At 43.1% G+C, this 18,712-nt stretch overlaps 1 protein-coding gene across 3 annotated transcripts in view; it reads right to left on the bottom strand.

Annotated features, from left to right (window-relative positions):
* Nucleotides 1–18,712, bottom strand: part of SNED1 (sushi, nidogen and EGF like domains 1) — a 73,932-nt gene that overhangs the window by 18,926 nt on the left and 36,294 nt on the right. For all 3 annotated transcript variants that reach the window (XM_083613679.1, XM_083613680.1, XM_083613681.1), the window contains 12 exons: nt 17,508–17,612; nt 15,584–15,697; nt 14,461–14,580; nt 13,401–13,517; nt 13,167–13,283; nt 11,346–11,459; nt 10,598–10,771; nt 9,572–9,685; nt 4,799–4,912; nt 3,431–3,544; nt 3,128–3,241; nt 1,587–1,883 (listed from right to left, as the gene is read on the bottom strand). In XM_083613679.1, the coding sequence (XP_083469805.1) occupies nt 1,587–1,883; nt 3,128–3,241; nt 3,431–3,544; nt 4,799–4,912; nt 9,572–9,685; nt 10,598–10,771; nt 11,346–11,459; nt 13,167–13,283; nt 13,401–13,517; nt 14,461–14,580; nt 15,584–15,697; nt 17,508–17,612 (1,614 nt within the window). The remainder of the gene's footprint in view (nt 1–1,586; nt 1,884–3,127; nt 3,242–3,430; nt 3,545–4,798; nt 4,913–9,571; nt 9,686–10,597; nt 10,772–11,345; nt 11,460–13,166; nt 13,284–13,400; nt 13,518–14,460; nt 14,581–15,583; nt 15,698–17,507; nt 17,613–18,712) is intronic.

Below are 18,712 nucleotides of genomic sequence, written 5' to 3'. Positions count from 1 at the left end.
GGTTGACAAGAAATGTGTACAGCACAATAGAAGAAGAGATTGGCGCAATGGTCTATCTGGTTCTTTCGAAACAGTGAGCATCACTAAGAATTTCAGAGTAAAATAATAACAGTTATGCAATAAATCTACCCTCAGGGTGGTTTCTTTCTGGCTTTATCAGTTCATGCCCTTGAGGCAGAGATATTTTCCCTCCTCTAGGAAAAAAAGTCTATTGTTTGCGACATCTCTCAGGGCAGCCTCATTACCTAATATAAAATTTCTGCTTCACCTCTCCTTTTGCTTTTAATCATTATCTTGTTGCAGGTTATAAGAGCATAAAATCTTCTTCTTTCATCAGGTTTCAATATGCTGTCTTTCAATTTTACTGAATGCTCCTTGCATGTTTTGTTAAAGTCTAGAGAGGTGTTGGTGGGGGGGGGGGGAGCATTCAGTAAAAAGTCGGGGGGGGGGGGAGAGAGTGCAAGCAGATCTTCCCCAAGATCATTTGTCATTTTGTTGGCATCTGTTTTCCCTACCAAAAAGAGAAATTCAATCATACTCTCTGATTAGATGGAATTTCCCTTGCCCGCCAGGACTCTACTTTGAGCAAACATACATTCCAAACGAGCATCACTATACAGTGGAATTATCCACTGTTGTGATTCCACTATATTTTTTATTCCTTTTCTTAGAAATTCTATGCTTAAAAAAAGATAAATAAAAAAGCCAGCTATTACATATAGTTCAAAGACCACTACTGATGGCTTAGCGAAGAAAGCTAGGCATAGAATGCTATCAGGGAACAAGCACGTTAACACCTTGTTGGGGGCATTTCAAACACCACTAGAAAAACCCAAATACCCACCATCTATTAGTGGTCTGAAGATCTTACGTCCATTTTGTCATCTGAACATATCTTATAATCGACAATCTCATTTGGACACGAATTTCAATGGCTTATATAAACGCATATGTTTAAATAAGTCTGATGCATCTTTCTTAACTTTTTAATGGATTGTTGGATTCTTCATGTTAATGGGAATGGATATTGCATTTCCGCCTTCGTTTTTTTCTCCTTCTTCCTTTTACAATATTTGCTATGCACCTAAAGCAAAATCCAAGCAATTTAGCCTCTTCTGGACTCTATTACATCATTATACTTAAAGGATTAGTAGACACTGAGAAACAAGATGTTCTTCTACAAATGTTTCTCGAGTGACAATTGTGTGGGGTGTGGCAATTGTTTTGTTTCGGAGATGCAACTTCCACTACATATTTCTTTTTAACAGCAACTTTTACTTCTATAGATGACACTGCAGGAGAACAAGTACCGGGCGTGGAGGGGTGGAAATTCATGGGTGCAGGCCAATGTTTTTGTGTTTTGAATATATAAACTTAATTTGTTGTGTGACAGCAATGACACCGGATTGGTAGGGAAGAAACTCCTCTTATAAACAAAAGACATTGTGCTCTGTTGTTCCATATCGCTTGGGAAACGTGCTGTGTGCCTCTATGGGTCTGAAAGAGACCTGCAAACACAGTTGCCTCACTGCTGGAGCCAGGCATTTCTGCACCCACCACTCTATCCCGCTGAATGAGCTACTCACTAGTACGAGTGACGAGCATGACGGGCCTGCTGATATCATTCTTGTTGTTCGATTTGCGTTTGACTGAAAAGACAGAAATATTGTAGGCTTTGCCGGAGGCTAGTGCCCGCAAATGGTGGGCAGCACGGCTTCGGTCCACATAATCAGTCCAGCGGTAAGAGCCGTCGAAGGATACGTACGTCACGGCGTAGCCATCAATCATTTGCTTGGCAGCCGGGTCCATGGGAGGGCGCCAAGAGATTGTCAGCCCTGTCTCCTCCACCTTTTCCACCTTTAATGACGTTGGTGGCAGCAGCTCTTCAGGGTGTCAATGCAAATGAAAGAAAAGGAAGCATAATACATATTAAAAAACAGAATTATTGCCCTCCCTCATCTCATTATCGTATTTTTCATACAAGAGGAAGCAGGTAAGGCAGCCTTCCCCAATCTTGGGTCTCCAGTTGCTGTTGGATTCCAACCCCATCATTCCCACCCAGCGTGATCAAAAATGATGGGAACTGAAGTCCAATAATACCTGGGGACCCAAGGTTGGGGAATGCATAGTTTATGATTAATATAAACTTAATATATTAAGGCAAGACTGGCAGAATGCTAGCGTTAAACGTGCTGTGTTTCAAATATGGAATTCTGAACTGCATTAACTTTCATAACTTTTTTGAGGGGATACTGAGTATGCAGATCTGCAAAGAGAATCCACATCACATGGTGCATTATGAGCACAACAGATGGGAATGTGCTCATCTACTTTGCCCCAGTGGGAACAAGTTCTTGATGAGCATTCATACTGGGTAGTAATGCTACAGCAAGGTTCTGTGGGCCCTTGGCTCCCATTAGTTTACTCCTTTGACTCTTAAGATCTAGCACTGGATCCTTGAATGATATTCTCTTCTGGTTTCAGTTCAGTTCAACTGGACAAGAATCACCAAAGTAACCCAACTTTCAACAAACATATATGAAGCCCTTCACAGCTTGGGACCGGTTTACTTCTGGGATTGCCTTACACCATATATGCCCATTCAGCTGATTTGATCTGTGAAACTGGCAGTGTTAAGGTGCCATGTAATACTTGTTCTGCATTTGTAAGAAATTGGTCTTTTCATGTGGCATCACCTACTACACTTTAGAAATCCCTGACTATTGACATCTGGCAGGCACCTTCACTTTATTCTTTTCTTTTTGGTGCCTGATGAAAACATTTTTTGTTTAGAAAAAATAGAAGTTGCATGTTTAGACATGTAGAAGTTGCATGTGTTTTAGTTCTTTTAAGCTGATGCTGATTTTAATCACCTGAATAGGTTTGCTTTGCGTTTTGTAAAATACAATGTCGGTTTGAATGTTGTGTTTTTCTTCCTTTTCTTTTGTAGTTTACTACTGTTATTTGTAAAATATAAAAAGTGATGTTATTCATTTTGAAAAACTCAATTAAAAAACCCAACCTATTTTAAAAGGATTTTATTGCCTGCTATATGTCTACCATTTTCTGGGATCAGCATGGTTAGCAATGACTCTATTTCAGACAACTATGGAAATGGCTTTTTTACCTTTCTCACAGTTGTTGCCAGTATAGCCCACTTTGCAGGTACAGATGTGAGATCCATTACTGGGCAGGCAGTAGCCTCTGCTCCCACAGGGGTTGGAGAAACAGGGGTCACTAGCTGGGGAAGAAGTGCAAAACGAACAGTTCAGAACAGTGGTTCTTCAAGACAGTGCAGGCTCCCTTAGGAAAATACGTCAGGAGAGGATCAGACTAAATACTGTCCCCCCCCCCACACATCTACCTTTCCTAAAAGGCTACTAAGAACCGTTGCATGTACTACGTGTGCTCCCATTCTATATCAGCTTACCTATTTCACAATGGTAGCCAAAGAAGCCCTCTGGGCAGACACACAGGTAGGAGCCACTGTAATTTTCGCAATCTCCTCCGTTCCGACAAGGGTTTGATTCACAGGCATCCACTTCTGGAGGGCATAAATACACTCACTCAGATATCTGTAGGAGGTGTCACATGGAATTAAGAGGATGACTTTGCATCTGGTGGAGAATCCCTTGCAAAGATGCCTGCTGTAGTACAGTGCATTAGCTCCATGTGAAAACCCTCCCTGGGGCCATCCATCTGCACAGTATATTAATCTCCCCGGTAAATAAGAAATCAGCAGAAATTCAAGATAGATGGTGGCATGTTTCCTTAAGCCTGTCTAATTGCTGCTTACATGCAGCACCAAACCATTTACTTCTGAGTTACAGAATTTCCTGTTCAAGATTTTGCATACCTCTTATTAGACCATAGCCACTCACTACAGATGAGTTGCTTCCATGGGGAGACCTTGGCTGCGTACACCTATCTACAACATTAGCCACAATCTATATCTAAGTAAAGGTAAAGGGACCCCTGACCATTAGCTCCAGTCATGACCGACTCTGGGGTTGCGGTGCTCATCTCACTTTATTAGCCAAGGGAGCCAGCGTACAGCTTCTGGCTCATGTGGCCAGCATGACTAAGCCGCTTCTGGCGAACCAGAGCAGTGCATGGAAACAGCGTTTACCTTCCCGCTGGAGTGGTACCTATCTACTTGCACTTTGACGTGCTTTCGAACTGCTAGGTTGGTAGGAGCTGGGACCGAGCAACGGGAGCTCACCCTGTCACGGGGATTCGAACTGCCAACCTTCTGATCGGCAAGCCCTAGGCTCTGTGGTTTAACCCACAGCGCCACCCACGTCCCTATCTATCCTGTATCTATTCTATCATGAAATGCAGCATTTGGATGTTTTCCCCAGAAGCCAGCTTTGATCCAAATTGAGGAAAAGAACAACCTTGCTATTTTTTAAAGTTGATAATGTGTATTAGCCAGCTAGTGCATGACACCATGCCGTCTGAAACCTTCTGAGTTAGAAAGGTCTTTAAATAGCATTTTCTATGGGTTAGAATAATGCTAACTTTCGTATGACTACTGTGTGAGGCTCACACAGCCTATGGCAGCTGAATTGGTTAAAGAAAATAACTCAGTTTTTCCAAGAATAACCTCTTTCAAAGCTTTGCCTTTGAACCTGAACTGTTACCAATATTAAGAAATTTATGCTAAAAGAAAGTGGAATATGTTAGTACCAGCGGAACAGATGGAGCAGCTTAAGGATATTTGGGAGATTCCAGTGATCTTGAATTGCTAGTAGGAAGTAGTGATAGAAGTTCCAAGAAGGGTCAACAGACTATTTACCCGTTTCACACTGAGTTCCAATGAAACCCTCAGGACAATGACAGGCAAAGGATCCTGGTCGATCTGTGCAGGTCCCACCATTCTTGCATGGATCAGACAGGCATTCATCAATCTCTGTAGAGAATGCAGAAGGGAGAGGGGGAGCAGTACAGTGACTTCATCAGCACAACAACACTATCAAAGGTAGAAAACCAGCAGTAATGGGGTAGAAAGTGAAGAACTTTGTGTTTTTCTTCCTCATCTTAAACTCTGTTATGACAAAACAGTTTTAATTCTGCAAAAATAGTGGGGCAGGAAGAGGGGAGAAGCAAGATAATTTTAACTCTTGGCAGCTGTAGCTATATGATGGTGTAAATGTTGTTTACAGTACATTAATTAATATTTATTTTTGCAAAGAGCAATGGGGTTGCAGGGAGGTTTGATGTCAAACATTTATACAGCAATTACTGTATTTTTCTGTGTATAAGACTAGGTGTTTTTTTAAAAAAACCAAAAAAGTAGGTTTAAAATTGGGGCTCGTCTTATACACGGGTAGTGCTGAGGGGTGTTTTCTTAATTTGGAGTCCCCCAAAATAAGTGGCATCTTATACATGGGGGCGTCTTATACACGGAAAAATACGGTACTTCACCAAATTATGCTTTACAATTATCACTTCATTAACAGATATAGTCTTGCCCGGTAACAGCACACAGGATACACCAAAAGGTCCCCACACCAGGGTAAGAGGCTATTTTATTGTTGCCTGGAAGAAACCCTACAAAGGTAGCAGCTCTGCATAAAGCAGCTTTTAGGTGGGAATGGAAAAAGAGAAAGGGACACCCAGAACTGCTAACATTGCGTCCTAAGAAATGAACAGTCATATTTAAGAGCGCATTAGCACTAATAATTGGCCTTAGGAAGGGGATTTCCAAAGGCTATAGAGAATAATAAACCTCACATGTCACATCCTGCAAGCACAAATAAGAATTTGTAAATGAAGCATTATGCAAGTTTAAAAAGTACTTTAGCATTGATAGGAATGTATTATATGAATAAAGAAAATTAATAACTACTACATTATAAAAAATTGGTTAGTGAACCAACTGGCTGTTTTTATATTGCACCCCCTCCCCCTCATTAATAGACAATGGCATTTCTTCAAGCCTGCATTGCTCCATTCTTTAATAAGCAAGTAGGTGTGTTCCATGCCATTCCTTCCATTCCTGTCAGAAGGCAGGGCTTTCTATGTCAACTGTATTAAGGGCTTGGGCTTGGTTTTGTGTCTTCATTTCTCATACCTGAAAACAGAATTTTTCCTATCTGAAAATATGAATATAATGGGAAGTTATGCAGTCTTCCCCTGTTACTCAGTTCAGCAAGTTTAAAGAAAACACTCTCATGAAAGAGATCACTGATCATCCAAAGCTTGCTTTTGCCAATTTCCCCTCCCAGTCACAAAGTCGTTCCACAGAGAAACAAGGCGATGTTATTAAGCAACACAATTGAAATATTGTTACATAATGAAGTTTATCCACCCCCCCATATTTTAAGGCATGGTTTCTAGCAAGATGGGCCTTTCTATACTATATCCCAAGAAAATGACTTGGGTATTTCAATGACATTGTTATTTTCCCCACAATTGGTCAATGTGGCTTTTTAAAAAGCATCGTTTTGTTTTATGTTATCCCTTTCCAGATTATTGGAAGACTGGAGATTATTAACCAAATGGAAAACAACAAAGCCAGTGGACCTGGTGGGATACCTGCCGAAATCTTCAAAGTGGGCGGAATTGAACTTACACAACAACTTCACAAGCTCATCGAAAAAATCTGGGAAAGAGAAGAGATCCCAGCAGACTTTAGGGATGCCAAAATTATCAATCTCTTAAAAAAAATGTGACAGAACTATCGAGGCATCTCTCTATTAGCTGCAGCCGGCAAAATTCTTGCAAGGATCTTAGCAAACTGTCTCTTAACAATATCCGAGGTGACCCTTCCTAAATCTCAAAATGGTTTTTGGCCTTCTAGGGGGACAGTGGACATGATTTTCACCACTTGACAGCTTCAAGAAAAATGCAGAGAGCAAAACCAACCCCTGTGTATGGCATTTATTGACCTAACTATGCCCTGTGGACTGTCCTTCTGCAAATTGGCTGCCCAGATAAATTTGTAAACATCATTCAGCTCCTCCATGATAATATGACAGCAACAATCGCAGATAACAATGGCTCTCAAAGCGAACCATTCACAGTGGGATCTGGTGTTAAACAGGGTTGTGTTATTGCCCCAGCACTATTCATTCTTTTCATTGCCATGATCCTACACTTTGTCAAAGGGAAACTCCCCACCGGAGTAGAAATCATATGTTGAACAGATGGAAAGCTCTTCAATCTGAGCAGGCTGAAAGCAAAGAATAAGGTTACCGTAACTTCCGCCATAGAGCTTCAATATGCTGATGACAACATAGTGTGCGCACACTCAGAGGATGACCTCCAAACCATCCTAAATATCTTTGCAGAAGCTTATGAAAAGCTTGGCCTATTACTCGATATCCAAAAAACCAACGTGTTGCACCAACAAGTACAAAATAACCCCTCTGCAGTGCCACAAATCCAACTTGATGGTGTAACGGTGAAAAATGTCAATCACTTCTCCTACCTAGGCAGTTATCTTTCCACAAGGGCCAGCATTGATGACGAAATCCAGCATAGTCCAGCACACTATATAGTGTGTACACAGCTTTAAAAGCGCTCAGATTTATGTAGAGAGCACACAGAGTAGAAGCCTAATTGGCACAGTTTATCTGAACTGCAGTCCTGCTAAACTTTAAGTAGCCTTAGTTTCCTGGTGCTCACCATCATGACCAAGACCTCTATGCATTCAACTGGGCCACCACAACACTTATCACAGCTACCTCAACAAGCCAGCAACCTAAGTGGACTACCATCAACCCTTCATCAGCATCCCCTGCATCCACTCCCCTATGTACTATGATGTACACCCATTCATTCACATTACTCACACAACTGTAATTGGTTGGATGGCAGCCAATACCCACAATCTCAATCCAGGCAAGACAGAAGAAGTACTACTGGTGGGTTAACTTTGGAGGTGGTGCACAGCCTGTTCTGGCAAATTAATACTGAGAAATATAACTCTCCTTCTGCAGTGCAACAAAAACTGCATCTCACAAATGCATGGGGTTTTAAATTTTACTTCAAACCTGCCCCCCGGTTTACTGAATTGTTTTCGGTCACGTGTAAAAACCGTAAGAAACATCAAAACAAGTAGCAACGGGAAAATACATATATTATTAAATATTAAAAGGTAGATATTTAAAGCAGAGATAATAAAGCAGTATAAATCTGGTGGCAGCAGAAATAACTAGCACAGGCTGTGAAAAAGTTCAGAAAGCTATTAAGTCTCAGTGTTCTAGTTCAAATGGCCTTGGGGTTCCAGAAACCCTTTCTATTAATTTATAATGACAGATCTCTGCATAAAACTGACACTGACATATGGGCCGGATCAGACTTCATCCACTGGCCTTCACTAAATATTCATCCAGTAAAGGCTATTCATTTTCCTTTGGACTCTACCTATCAGTATCACTTCTGCTTTTGCCCTTTTCTCCCATCTCTGCATTCTCTCATCCCTAGCCCAAAGTGGGCCTCCCACCTGGAACTGCACATCTAAATCTCTTCACTGCTGTCAGGAGGAAGGGGAAGCTTGCTGTTGATGATGCCTCCTTATACTATAGCTGCTATACCAAGACCTTCTCAATAAAGGATTTGCCTCCACTGTCAGAGGCATTATACCTCTGCATGCCTGTTGCTAGGATTCAGAGGTGGGAATAGTGCCATTGCACTCAGGTTCTCCTTGCAGGATTCCCATAAACACCTGGATAGTCACTGTGGGAAGAGGATACTGGACTAGATGGACTTTTAGCCTGATGCAGCAAAACTCTTCTTGTCTTTTAGCATTCCCATTCTGCAGGTGGCTGAACCTTAATACAGAAAGGCAAGCCCCTTGCTAAAATCTTCCTGGTCCTTTCTGAATTCGAAATTTTCAGTCATAAATATTTCTTTGACTGCTTTTTCTATTTGTGCTGCTGGATGCCATTCTCTGTTGCAGATTTTATTCTGTCTCCTATTGTATTTTTGTTAACCGCCCAGAGGACTTTGTCATTAGGTAGTATATAAATATTGGAAATAATTAAATAATAAATAAATAGAACCAAAAGCTACATTACTCTGAAAACCACAGTGTATGTATACCCGGCCTCCCTAGCCAAAGTTCTTATTTAAAAATATTGAACACACAACAGTACAATGATGACAACGGTGCACGCACACACGCCCCAGTTCTCCAATGTTTCGACAAATGCCACTCTGCAGCTGGAGCTCCTGGCCTGGGATGGATTGTTGAAGCAACCAGATGTTAGTCCCTCGCTGGGTTTCTTAAGCTGCTGCTGCTGCTGCTGCTTATGACTCTTGCAGGATCTAGTGACAGTGGCAGATGCAGAAAGTGCTGGGAGAGCAAAAGCATTAGAAGCCTCCCCACCAGTCCTCAGATGTTCCAGCTGCAACTTTGCTGCTGAATCTCTGGGCCACAGCAAGTCTCCTAGGAAATAATCCTGGCTCAGAAATGGCTGGATGTTAAGCCCATCATGGACCAGGGCTTTCTCAATGGGGCTTATGGTAACACTGATGGTACGCCCTGACATAGCACCGATGTGGTGCTATGGGCAACAACGTCATGCAACTTTCTGGCACACATACTTGCACATTCTCTTACCCAACTCACAGTGGTGTCCTGTATAGCCAGTTTTGCACAAGCACAGGAAAGTGGCAATTCGATCTTTACACAAGCCTCCGTTCAGACACGGCTGAGATCTGCATTCATCAATTTCTGTAACAGAGAGGGGAGAAGAAGAAGAGTTTGGGTTTGATATCCTGCTTTATCACTACCCGAAGGAGTCTCAAAGTGGCTAACATTCTCCTTTCCCTTCCTCCCCCACAACAAACACTCTGTGAGGTGAGTGGAGCTGAGAGACTTCAAAGAAGTGTGACTAGCCCAAGGTCACCCAGCAACTGCATGTGGAGGAGCGGGGAATCAAACCTGGTTCACCAGATTACGAGTCTACCGCTCTTAACCACTACACCACACTGGCTCTCAGTGATGACCATCTAGCTGTAATGGAAAACCATAAAAGCCCTGAAAGAGACACAGACACCCACACCCCTCCCTTATGTGCCAGGGCATGTGGATTGGAGCAGCCTACACATTAGGAAAGGTGCATGTTAGAAACAACCCCTCCCACTGCAGCATGGGAACCGGGGATAACAGGAACCAGAGGTGCAAACACAAATCTAGTCACACAGTAAGCACCACTAGTCAGGGGCAACATGCTGCCCGTTAGCTGCTGGTCAAGAGGGGTTGCTTCCCTTTCACAGTATGGGCTATGTCAGCTTTGCCCAGCTTGCACCTATTGTTCTTTTATAATGGCTTATCTGCCTTATCGTTTCCTTAAGCTTGAGAAGTGCTATGGTTTCCCCAAGGGGATTTTCCTCTCTCCTTTTATCAACTCCAAGACTTCCAAGATACACAAGAACGTTAGAACTCCGGAATAATCACAGGAACCAAAACTGGCACTGGTCTGGTTCCACTTTGTCTTCTCACAAGAACAATAGGCAGGTATCAGACACTGAAGAGTACAGTACTATAGTTCTGATGAAATATTAAAGTCACCAGAAATTGTTGCTTGAAGTTAAGTTGAAAAGGACCTGATCACTCACTCACTCAAATACAAAATCAAGTTACCGTTACACTCTGGAGGGTCACTCCAGATGCCTTGTGTTCTGCACACCCTGGGGTTATTCTGGGGACTGAGAACATAACCCAGATCACACCGGTATTCTGCCAGAGAGCCCAGCTTAGTGGAGTTAAATGCCACCTGGGCATGCTTCACCTCCTTGGGGGTACCACAGTCTACCTCTATAAGGAAAAGAAAGAGTGGGGGAGGGGTGGAAGAAGAAAGGTTATAGAGCAATGCATTTGTTATATAGTCTATGAGCTGCACAATTAACACTGATGTAAATAAGGGCTCTGCCCTGATGAGAGCACTGGGGATAGTGAAGGCCTAGTTCTTCACACAGAACCTAAAAGGACATTCCCTTTTGTGTGAGCGACTTACTGAGTTACGTTAGAAAAGTTCTCATGCTGTGGCCTGCCTTCATCAGAGAAGCAAAAACTGCAATGCCAGCCTCTAAAATTAATGTCGCCAGGGCAAGCCTTCAGTGGTTAGCATCATTTGTTCCAAGAGACACTGCTCTTAGCTCCCAAATGCAGTTTGTGGTGCTGCAAATAATTAGCATGGATCCGAGCTGCAAGTTCCAACCTGCCTTACACAAATTTCACAGAAGCTGAAATTTTCAGACAGAACTTCCAAAAACCTTCGGAAGCAGTCCAGAACATTAGCTGAATGTTTTTGCTTTTTAAAAGAATTGAAAACGTTGGCATGATGACCTATCACAGCTGACTATGGGGCATTACCTTTCTATGTGTTTACCTGATTGGCAGTGCCTTCCTGTGTAGCCAGCTGGGCATGTGCACAAATAGCTGTTGCCAAGATCCTGACAAGTGGCTCCATTTTCACATGGATGCAGGAGGCAAGGAGAAGGAGCTGTGAAAGCAGAGCCCAGCCCACCAATACAAAATTGTTCCATTTAGTATTCCAAACAGAGCTTACAAAAGCACCTTTAAAAAATGAAACAACATGTGACAGTAACACAAATGATTTCTAACCCTAGTAATGCAGTCACACTGCAGGATATTTTATACCGCCAACACCAGAGACTTAACTCTGTGTTACGCTAACTGCTCAGCTTGCATCAATGTTGGAATTTTGGATTCTGGATTTCCTCCAGGACTGCAGCATATGAGGAGGGGAGATTTAATTCTTCCCTCACCAGCTGCTATTCCAGGGAAAATAACCCCCCATGCTCCAGTTAGTAATGGAGTGGGGAAACTTCTATTGGTACCAAAGGAGGGTGGAAGCCCTTTTGGTGCCAATGGAAGTTGCCGGCCCCCAATCACTAAAGGCAGCATAGGGAGAGGGGATTTCTATTGGGATCACAGAAGGGAAGGAGAAGATTAAACCTCCTCTCCTGAAGAACTGTAGAATCAACGGAAATCGCCCATTCCACTGTGCTTATGATTAATTTTTAGAAGTTCAATGACATAGCTGCAAGGCACACAATTATCACAACCTGTAGTTATGCCACCCAAGCAGCTATGTTCTAAGCTTCCAGCTATGGTTCAACCTAGACCACTGATCAGTACTTTTGATTGCTGTTCAGGATAAATCCAGCTCCTAATTTCATAGCATGCCTGGCATCTAGCTTACTTTTTACCTCTACAATGGAAAGCAATCAAATCTTCAACACTTTGCTCAAATCTGCGATATAAACAATTCATTCATTCATTTAGTTGAGTATTTCTAAATAGGGATTTCAGTAAATTATAACTCCTTGGAGATTCAACATCCTGATCCCAGCCTATTGAGATCAAGCAGGCTCCTTCAATGTACTCTTCCAGCACCTGCATAAAACATTCTTGTTCAGACAAGCCTACCCAGATGCTTAGAAAGTTGAGGTACTTTTAATCTGTTTTAATATTTTAACTTTTGTATGTTTTGAAGGTAGGGTTCTGAACTTTTATTGACTTTGCCATTGTATTTTTTGTATACCACTCTGAGGTTTCACAACCAAGCGGTGTGTAAGTTTTATGAAGTAAATAAAGGAAACAATAGTGTTGCAGTCTCCTGAAAGTGGACTGGATGGCTACTAGCCATTATGAGTTGTGCTCATGTTCGGCCTGTGTGCTTCCTATAGGCATCTGGTTGGCTACTGTGAGATGAAGAAGCTGATTGCCCTAATCCAGCAGGCTCTTATTATGTTCTTAACTCCCTTAGGTTGCCAAAAGGAGACCCCGTCTGATGGCTTTACCCTCTGGGGAGAGAAACCATACCTGCTGCCTAATGTCAATAGGCCTCTGGCTTAGTCATTGCCCGAAGGGCATGCCTTTTCTTTCACATGTGCTGCTCACATGTGGAAGACCCATCCAATCCCATAACTACATTTGGAACTCCCCCCTTCTCAATTGTTTTTTGGTGTTCCTCTTTCAACAAACCTCCAAAATGGAGACCTCGAACCCAGTTAACATCCGTGTGGGATGTGCTGCTACAGTTGCTTTAAAATGTGTGTGTGTTTATATATAGTTTTTTAAATATATATATATATATATGCAACTGTTTCACAAATATATATTTCAACATTGCAAATGCCTCATGGGAAGCGATTCATAAATGAAATAAATAATACACTAATACCTATCTCGCAGTGTCGCCCGGAATATCCTGGGAGGCAGTCACATTTGTACTTGCCAATATAGTGGAAACAGGTCCCCCCATTATGACAAGGCCCTGAGGCACAGGGGTCAGGTTTGCCTGTGAAAACAGAAGGTCCAGGTTACATAGCAAACAATTCCCTAACACCTCCCAAGAAGTCCCTTTTCGTCCCCATCCCCTCGGCTAAAATTGCGGCAGTGCATGCAGTAGAGATACCTATCTCACAGTGCTTCCCCGTGAAGCGGTAAGGACAGGTGCAGTGGTATTCTCCATCTGATTCTTTACACGTCCCTCCATTGCGGCAGGGCCCAGAACTGCACAGCTTTGGCTTTGCTGGGAAGGGAAAAAAGCATCCGTACTTGTTACAAGCCCCTTTAAAAGACAGGTGGAAGGAAGAGTTTCACTCACTGGCCCTCTAGCCCTTTCGCCAGGTTAAACTGTGTCCCTGACACCTTTCCTGACTAATCCAATGAAATAGGACTGGCAACAGATCCACGGCAGACAAAATAAAAGCACTTCCACATAAAGCGTCATTAATTTTTATTGAATTTGCTTCCAAAGCAGGAGTCTCGATGTCTGCATCAGCTTAAGTTTTGCACATCACCATTGCTCAGTCTCACAGTTATGTCAACTAAAAGTGTTGCTCAACTGGAACAGACTAACAGCAACTGAAAGTGGTGTTTATTTGCGATAGGTTGCTATGTCATTTTTTCTGCCTTACAAAGTATGCTGAATATAATTTTGGTGTTTAGAAGCTGTTTTTTTCTGAATATTTGGCAACTGGAAGTGCTAGTTTGTTGGCACCAGGCTATTAAGCTATATCCATTTCTATTTTTTAACTGCGTTCAGAATTGTTTTACTGCAAGGTTTCCCAAACTTGCGTCTCCAGGTGTTTTTGGACTACAACTCCCATCATCCTTAGCTAGCAGGAATGGGGGGCAGGGATGGTGGGAATTGTAGTCTAAAAACAGCTGGAGACCCAGGTTTGGGAAACCCTGTTTTACTGCATTGCTGTTATTGTGTAGAAGAATACATTTTAGTAAAACCTGAAGGTTTTTTGTTTTTTGTTTGTCTTGGCTTCTCACAATGTCTTTTTGACCTGAGAGAGAACCATGCACTGGACCAGCCACAGGAGAGAAAAGGAGGGGAAGAACATTACCTGCAGTCAATTCCATCACCCTGCACTAGGAAAAAAAATGATAGTGTGTCCTATATATAGCATCAAAGTAGATTTGGAAAGGCAGCTTCTGTTCTTCCATTCAGGGTTGGCAAATACCTTTCTCACAGTGCCTGCCGACGAAGCCTCGGGTACATTCACAGGTGTAGGAATCATCTTGAGCTTCACATGATCCGCCATTCAGACAAGGATCCGAGTCACAAGGAGAGGGTGGCTCAGCTGCAAAAGCAGACATGGCCTCACATGGGCTGATGCTAAATAAAAACCCCACCTGCCCCACGGAAAGGAGCTCAATTAAATGACATGGAAAAAAGGACACACATCTTTGAATTAATAAGCCCAGGGGTCCTCTAGCCCACAACTCCTTGTTTCTTAGGATATTTATTTATGGGGATCTTCCTAGTGCCTGCTACAGACAAACAAGCTACACAATCTCTATAATAAAAAAGCATGCTTACAGCACTTTTCAGGATACAAACTAAACTTGATGTTAAACGTGCTGCAGGCTTTTAAAAACACAACTAGCATGAGAAGGGTGGGGCTGATTATTATAAGAACTGCAGAAGGCATGGAAGGGGAACTTAGCCCCTGCTTGCAGTCCTGAAGATCATCTCTCCTCTGAAGCAAATACTTACTTTGGAAAGAAATCTCCTACTGACACCAATGGGGGGACTTCTTGCCAATGCAAATACCATTTTCAGAGGAGGGATTTTCCTTGGGACTGCCGTGGAACGGGTGGTGGTGGTGGTTAGTTTTTCATGCATACGTGCTGCGATTCCAATAATGATCAATCCCTGTATCCAGTGCAGACACAGTTACTTTTATGTGCAGTTTGGCCCAAAGAGATTGCCCAGTCTTATCTCATTTACCCAGGGAAGGAGCGATTTGCTCAGGGACTTCAACCTGGATCTGATTTGCATGTGAAGAGAAAGAGGTGACAGAAGAAGATATAAATTGCTCATGCATCCCCTTCTCACATGCAGCTTCACCACGGCATTCAGAACTAACATTCTATCAACTGCATTGCACCTTCCCAAGTCTTTATTGCATTCAAAGAAACTGCTTCATTTATGTTGCAGGGTATGGACCCTACCTAGTATTCACAACTCAGAGTGGGTTCTGGATTAGTTTCTCTGGTATGCAGTACTGGGCATTCTCCCACCACCTTGATCCTCAGATTCAAAGCCCATTTTGATGTGCCCAGACTCCCTATCCTACTTACTGTGGTTTGTGCCGTAATCCGTATGGCACACACAAAGGTAATTGCCACCGTACTCCATACAGTAGCCTCCATCTGGGCACTGGGTGTTCATATTGCAAGGTGTTGCGGTCACTTCTGCAGTGGCGGGGAGGAAACAAACACACAGCAGTTCCCTGTCATGTAGCTCAGTACCATGCAGGCGAGCTTTATTTAAAAATACCCCAACAGTTAAAAGAAACATTTGGGGTGACGCCTGCATTAAGAAACACACAAGTAAAACCAGCAGATACATGGATCTGAAGGCACTTTCCCTTAAAATAGATTTTATGTCATGTTTCTGAATTGCTTTTAACTCTGAGAGGATTCTACACTGGGGAGGCTAACTTTTTTACACTGCCCCATTGCAACCCCCCTGGGGGCCACATGCCTATAGTGACTGTGACCCAAAAGTGGGTATAGACACCCCACATTCTCACACAAACATGCAAAGAGCCCCGCCTCCACTCGTCAGCTGATCCTTGCAGTGTGCATGTATATTTTACTCACCATTGCAGTGCTGAGTGGGGCAAAGAGGTTTACTTTCTGTGCCCAACCCAGTACTCCAAGGAAGAAGAAAACTGAGTCCTCTATGCTTTTCAGGTGATGATCAGAAGAGCAGAGAGGGTCATGCAATGTTATCCACTGTCTCTGCCTTAGATTTTTTTTATGGGGGGGGGCACTGGGGTGTAACCTGTGGAAACATGGCTAGCTTGAAAAAGATTTCCTGTTTAGGGAAGTTTTTAATATTTAATGCTGTATTGTTTTTAACACTTGATTGGGAGCCGCCCAGAGTGGCTGGAGAAACTCAGCCAGATGGGCGGGGTATAAATAAATTATTATTATTATTATTATTATTATTATTATTATTATTTAGCTTTTATATCTCTAGATGGGAGATTGAAACTGAGCATGACTGATGTAACAGTGATACACTCAAAATCAAGACAGTTATCCTTGTCAGTGGGAATCTTCAGAGTCATCTTGATGACTTGGTAACTGAAAAAGAGCTGGATTTCCATAACAAAAGCACTACAGGAGTCTCCTTTTCCTGTCTTAGGCAGAAACAAAGGCTAGACACGGACAATATTATTTAAGAGTGTTGAAGTGGTTTGAGAGAAATATCATTTCCTGTGGTATACATGGTGGGTTGTATTTTTTTGTCCCACCGCTGTCTCTGATCCAACAGGCTTTGCAAAACTCACTTACCACAAGCCAGGAGTGGGAAAATCAGCCCCCCTCCAGATGTTGCTGGACTTAAAAAAAAAGGTAAAGGACCCCTGGACGGTTAAGTCCAGTCAAAGGTGACTATGGGGTTGCGGCGCTCGTCTCACTTTAAGGCCAATGGAGCTGGCGTTTGTCCACATACAGCTTTCCAGTCATGTGGCCAACATGACTAAACCACTACTGGTGCAACGGAACACTGTGACGGAAGCCAGAGCACATGGAAACGCCGTAGCGGTACCTATTTATCTACTTGCACTGGCATGCTTTTGAACTGCTAGGTTGGCAGAAGCTGGGACAGAGCAATGGGAGCTCACTCTGTCACAGTGTTTCGAACTGCCAACCTTCTGATCGGCAAGCCCAAGAGGCTCAGTGGTTTAGACCACAGTGCCACCATGTCCCACTGGACTACAACTCTCATCACCCCTGACCACTGGCCATAGTAGCTGGGCTAATCAAAGCTGGAGTCCAACAGCATATGGACTATGTCCCTGCCATAAGTAAAAGTGGGATGAGTGTATACACAAGCAACAACCTAATTTTCAACCTGCCTTAAGCTGTCTGAAAAATGCTCATCTTTCTCCAAAGCAAGAGCTCATTGGTGGAGAGCTTTACTGAGCTACAGAAACCAGTATTCAGAAGGTGGACAGAATAGCCTATCAGTAGCCATTAACAACATTCCTACCAAATTCACAGAGAAGACCAAAATATCCTGGAGGGCACTGGCATATGGTGACGTTTCCATCCAGACACTTCCCCCCATTCCGACACTCGCAGTCCTCTGAGAGCTCTGCAAAAAGCCAAGGGGGCGGGGGGGGGGGGACTAATGAGGCTCATCTGTGCCAGCAAAAGCTCAAGCTACTGAGGCCTTCACAACCCCCACCAGTAACCAACAGAGTGTTGTTCAGGCTGCTGTGGGGAGGGATCTGGATTAGGTTTGGCTACAAGTGTTGTGGTGACAGAACCTTTACTCCCTTTCTCATGACCTCAGATATTTACCTTAATTAACACCCAAGAGACTGCAAATTACAAACCAGCTGCTGCTGCTCCCCACTGGAGTCATCAAGCTCCACCTTTCAAAGGCTCCCTTGTGGTCCTATCTGTGCTCTGTTCAGTGACTCTAATGAGCCTCATTGCTTCTTGTAAGAGACGTACCTCACACTCAACCCATTTCCCCTCTCCTTCTGGAGAATGACATGAGCCAGTGTTTCCTTGCATGGGGTCACTGCCTCCAAATGGAAGATTGCAAAAAGGACTTATAGGGGCAAGTGGGGTGGGGAACAGGAAGACGTAGTGATAGGATGGAGAAAACTGCAGCTCCCACAATACTGCAGAGTGTGTAATAAATTTAGCACAGGAGACTCTCCATTAAATGAAGTACCACCTGGCCACGTTGCGATGCATTAGCAATTGCAACGGCGTGATGGAAGTCTATATAGACTGGGAAAGGGCTGTTATAGGACCTGAATCGTCAAAAGAAGAGCTTGCTCCACACAAGCATATAAAAAAGAAAGGTATGAGAACCTCTGACTTTGTTGAATGTGGTCCCACAGTTAGGGGCTGATGTAAACAACCCATTTTGACCTAATGGAAACCAAAGGACTGCCATCTTTTGGAGCACTTGTTGGCTCTGGGAACTTGCCAAGATCACAGGTTGCTCTTGAAAATTGTGTGTGTGTAGTTCAGGTTAAGTCATTATATTGGCATTACATTGAGAGTTTCTAGCACTGGTTAACATGTCCTTCCCCTACTGGCAACTTGTGCTGGGATGTCTGTGCCATCATCACTACATGCAAGTGGTCATATATATATTTTAGTGCCCAACCACACATAATTCTCCATATTTCCCCTAAGAGGTGTTTTCGTTTGTTTGTTTTTTGGTGGTGGGGT

The sequence above is a fragment of the Podarcis filfolensis genome (assembly GCF_964270895.1).
Source record: "Podarcis filfolensis genome assembly, chromosome: 5".
Lineage (NCBI taxonomy): Eukaryota > Metazoa > Chordata > Lepidosauria > Squamata > Lacertidae > Podarcis > Podarcis filfolensis.
The sequence above is the reverse complement of the archived record's forward strand: the minus strand, read 5'-3'. Positions and strand labels throughout refer to the sequence as shown.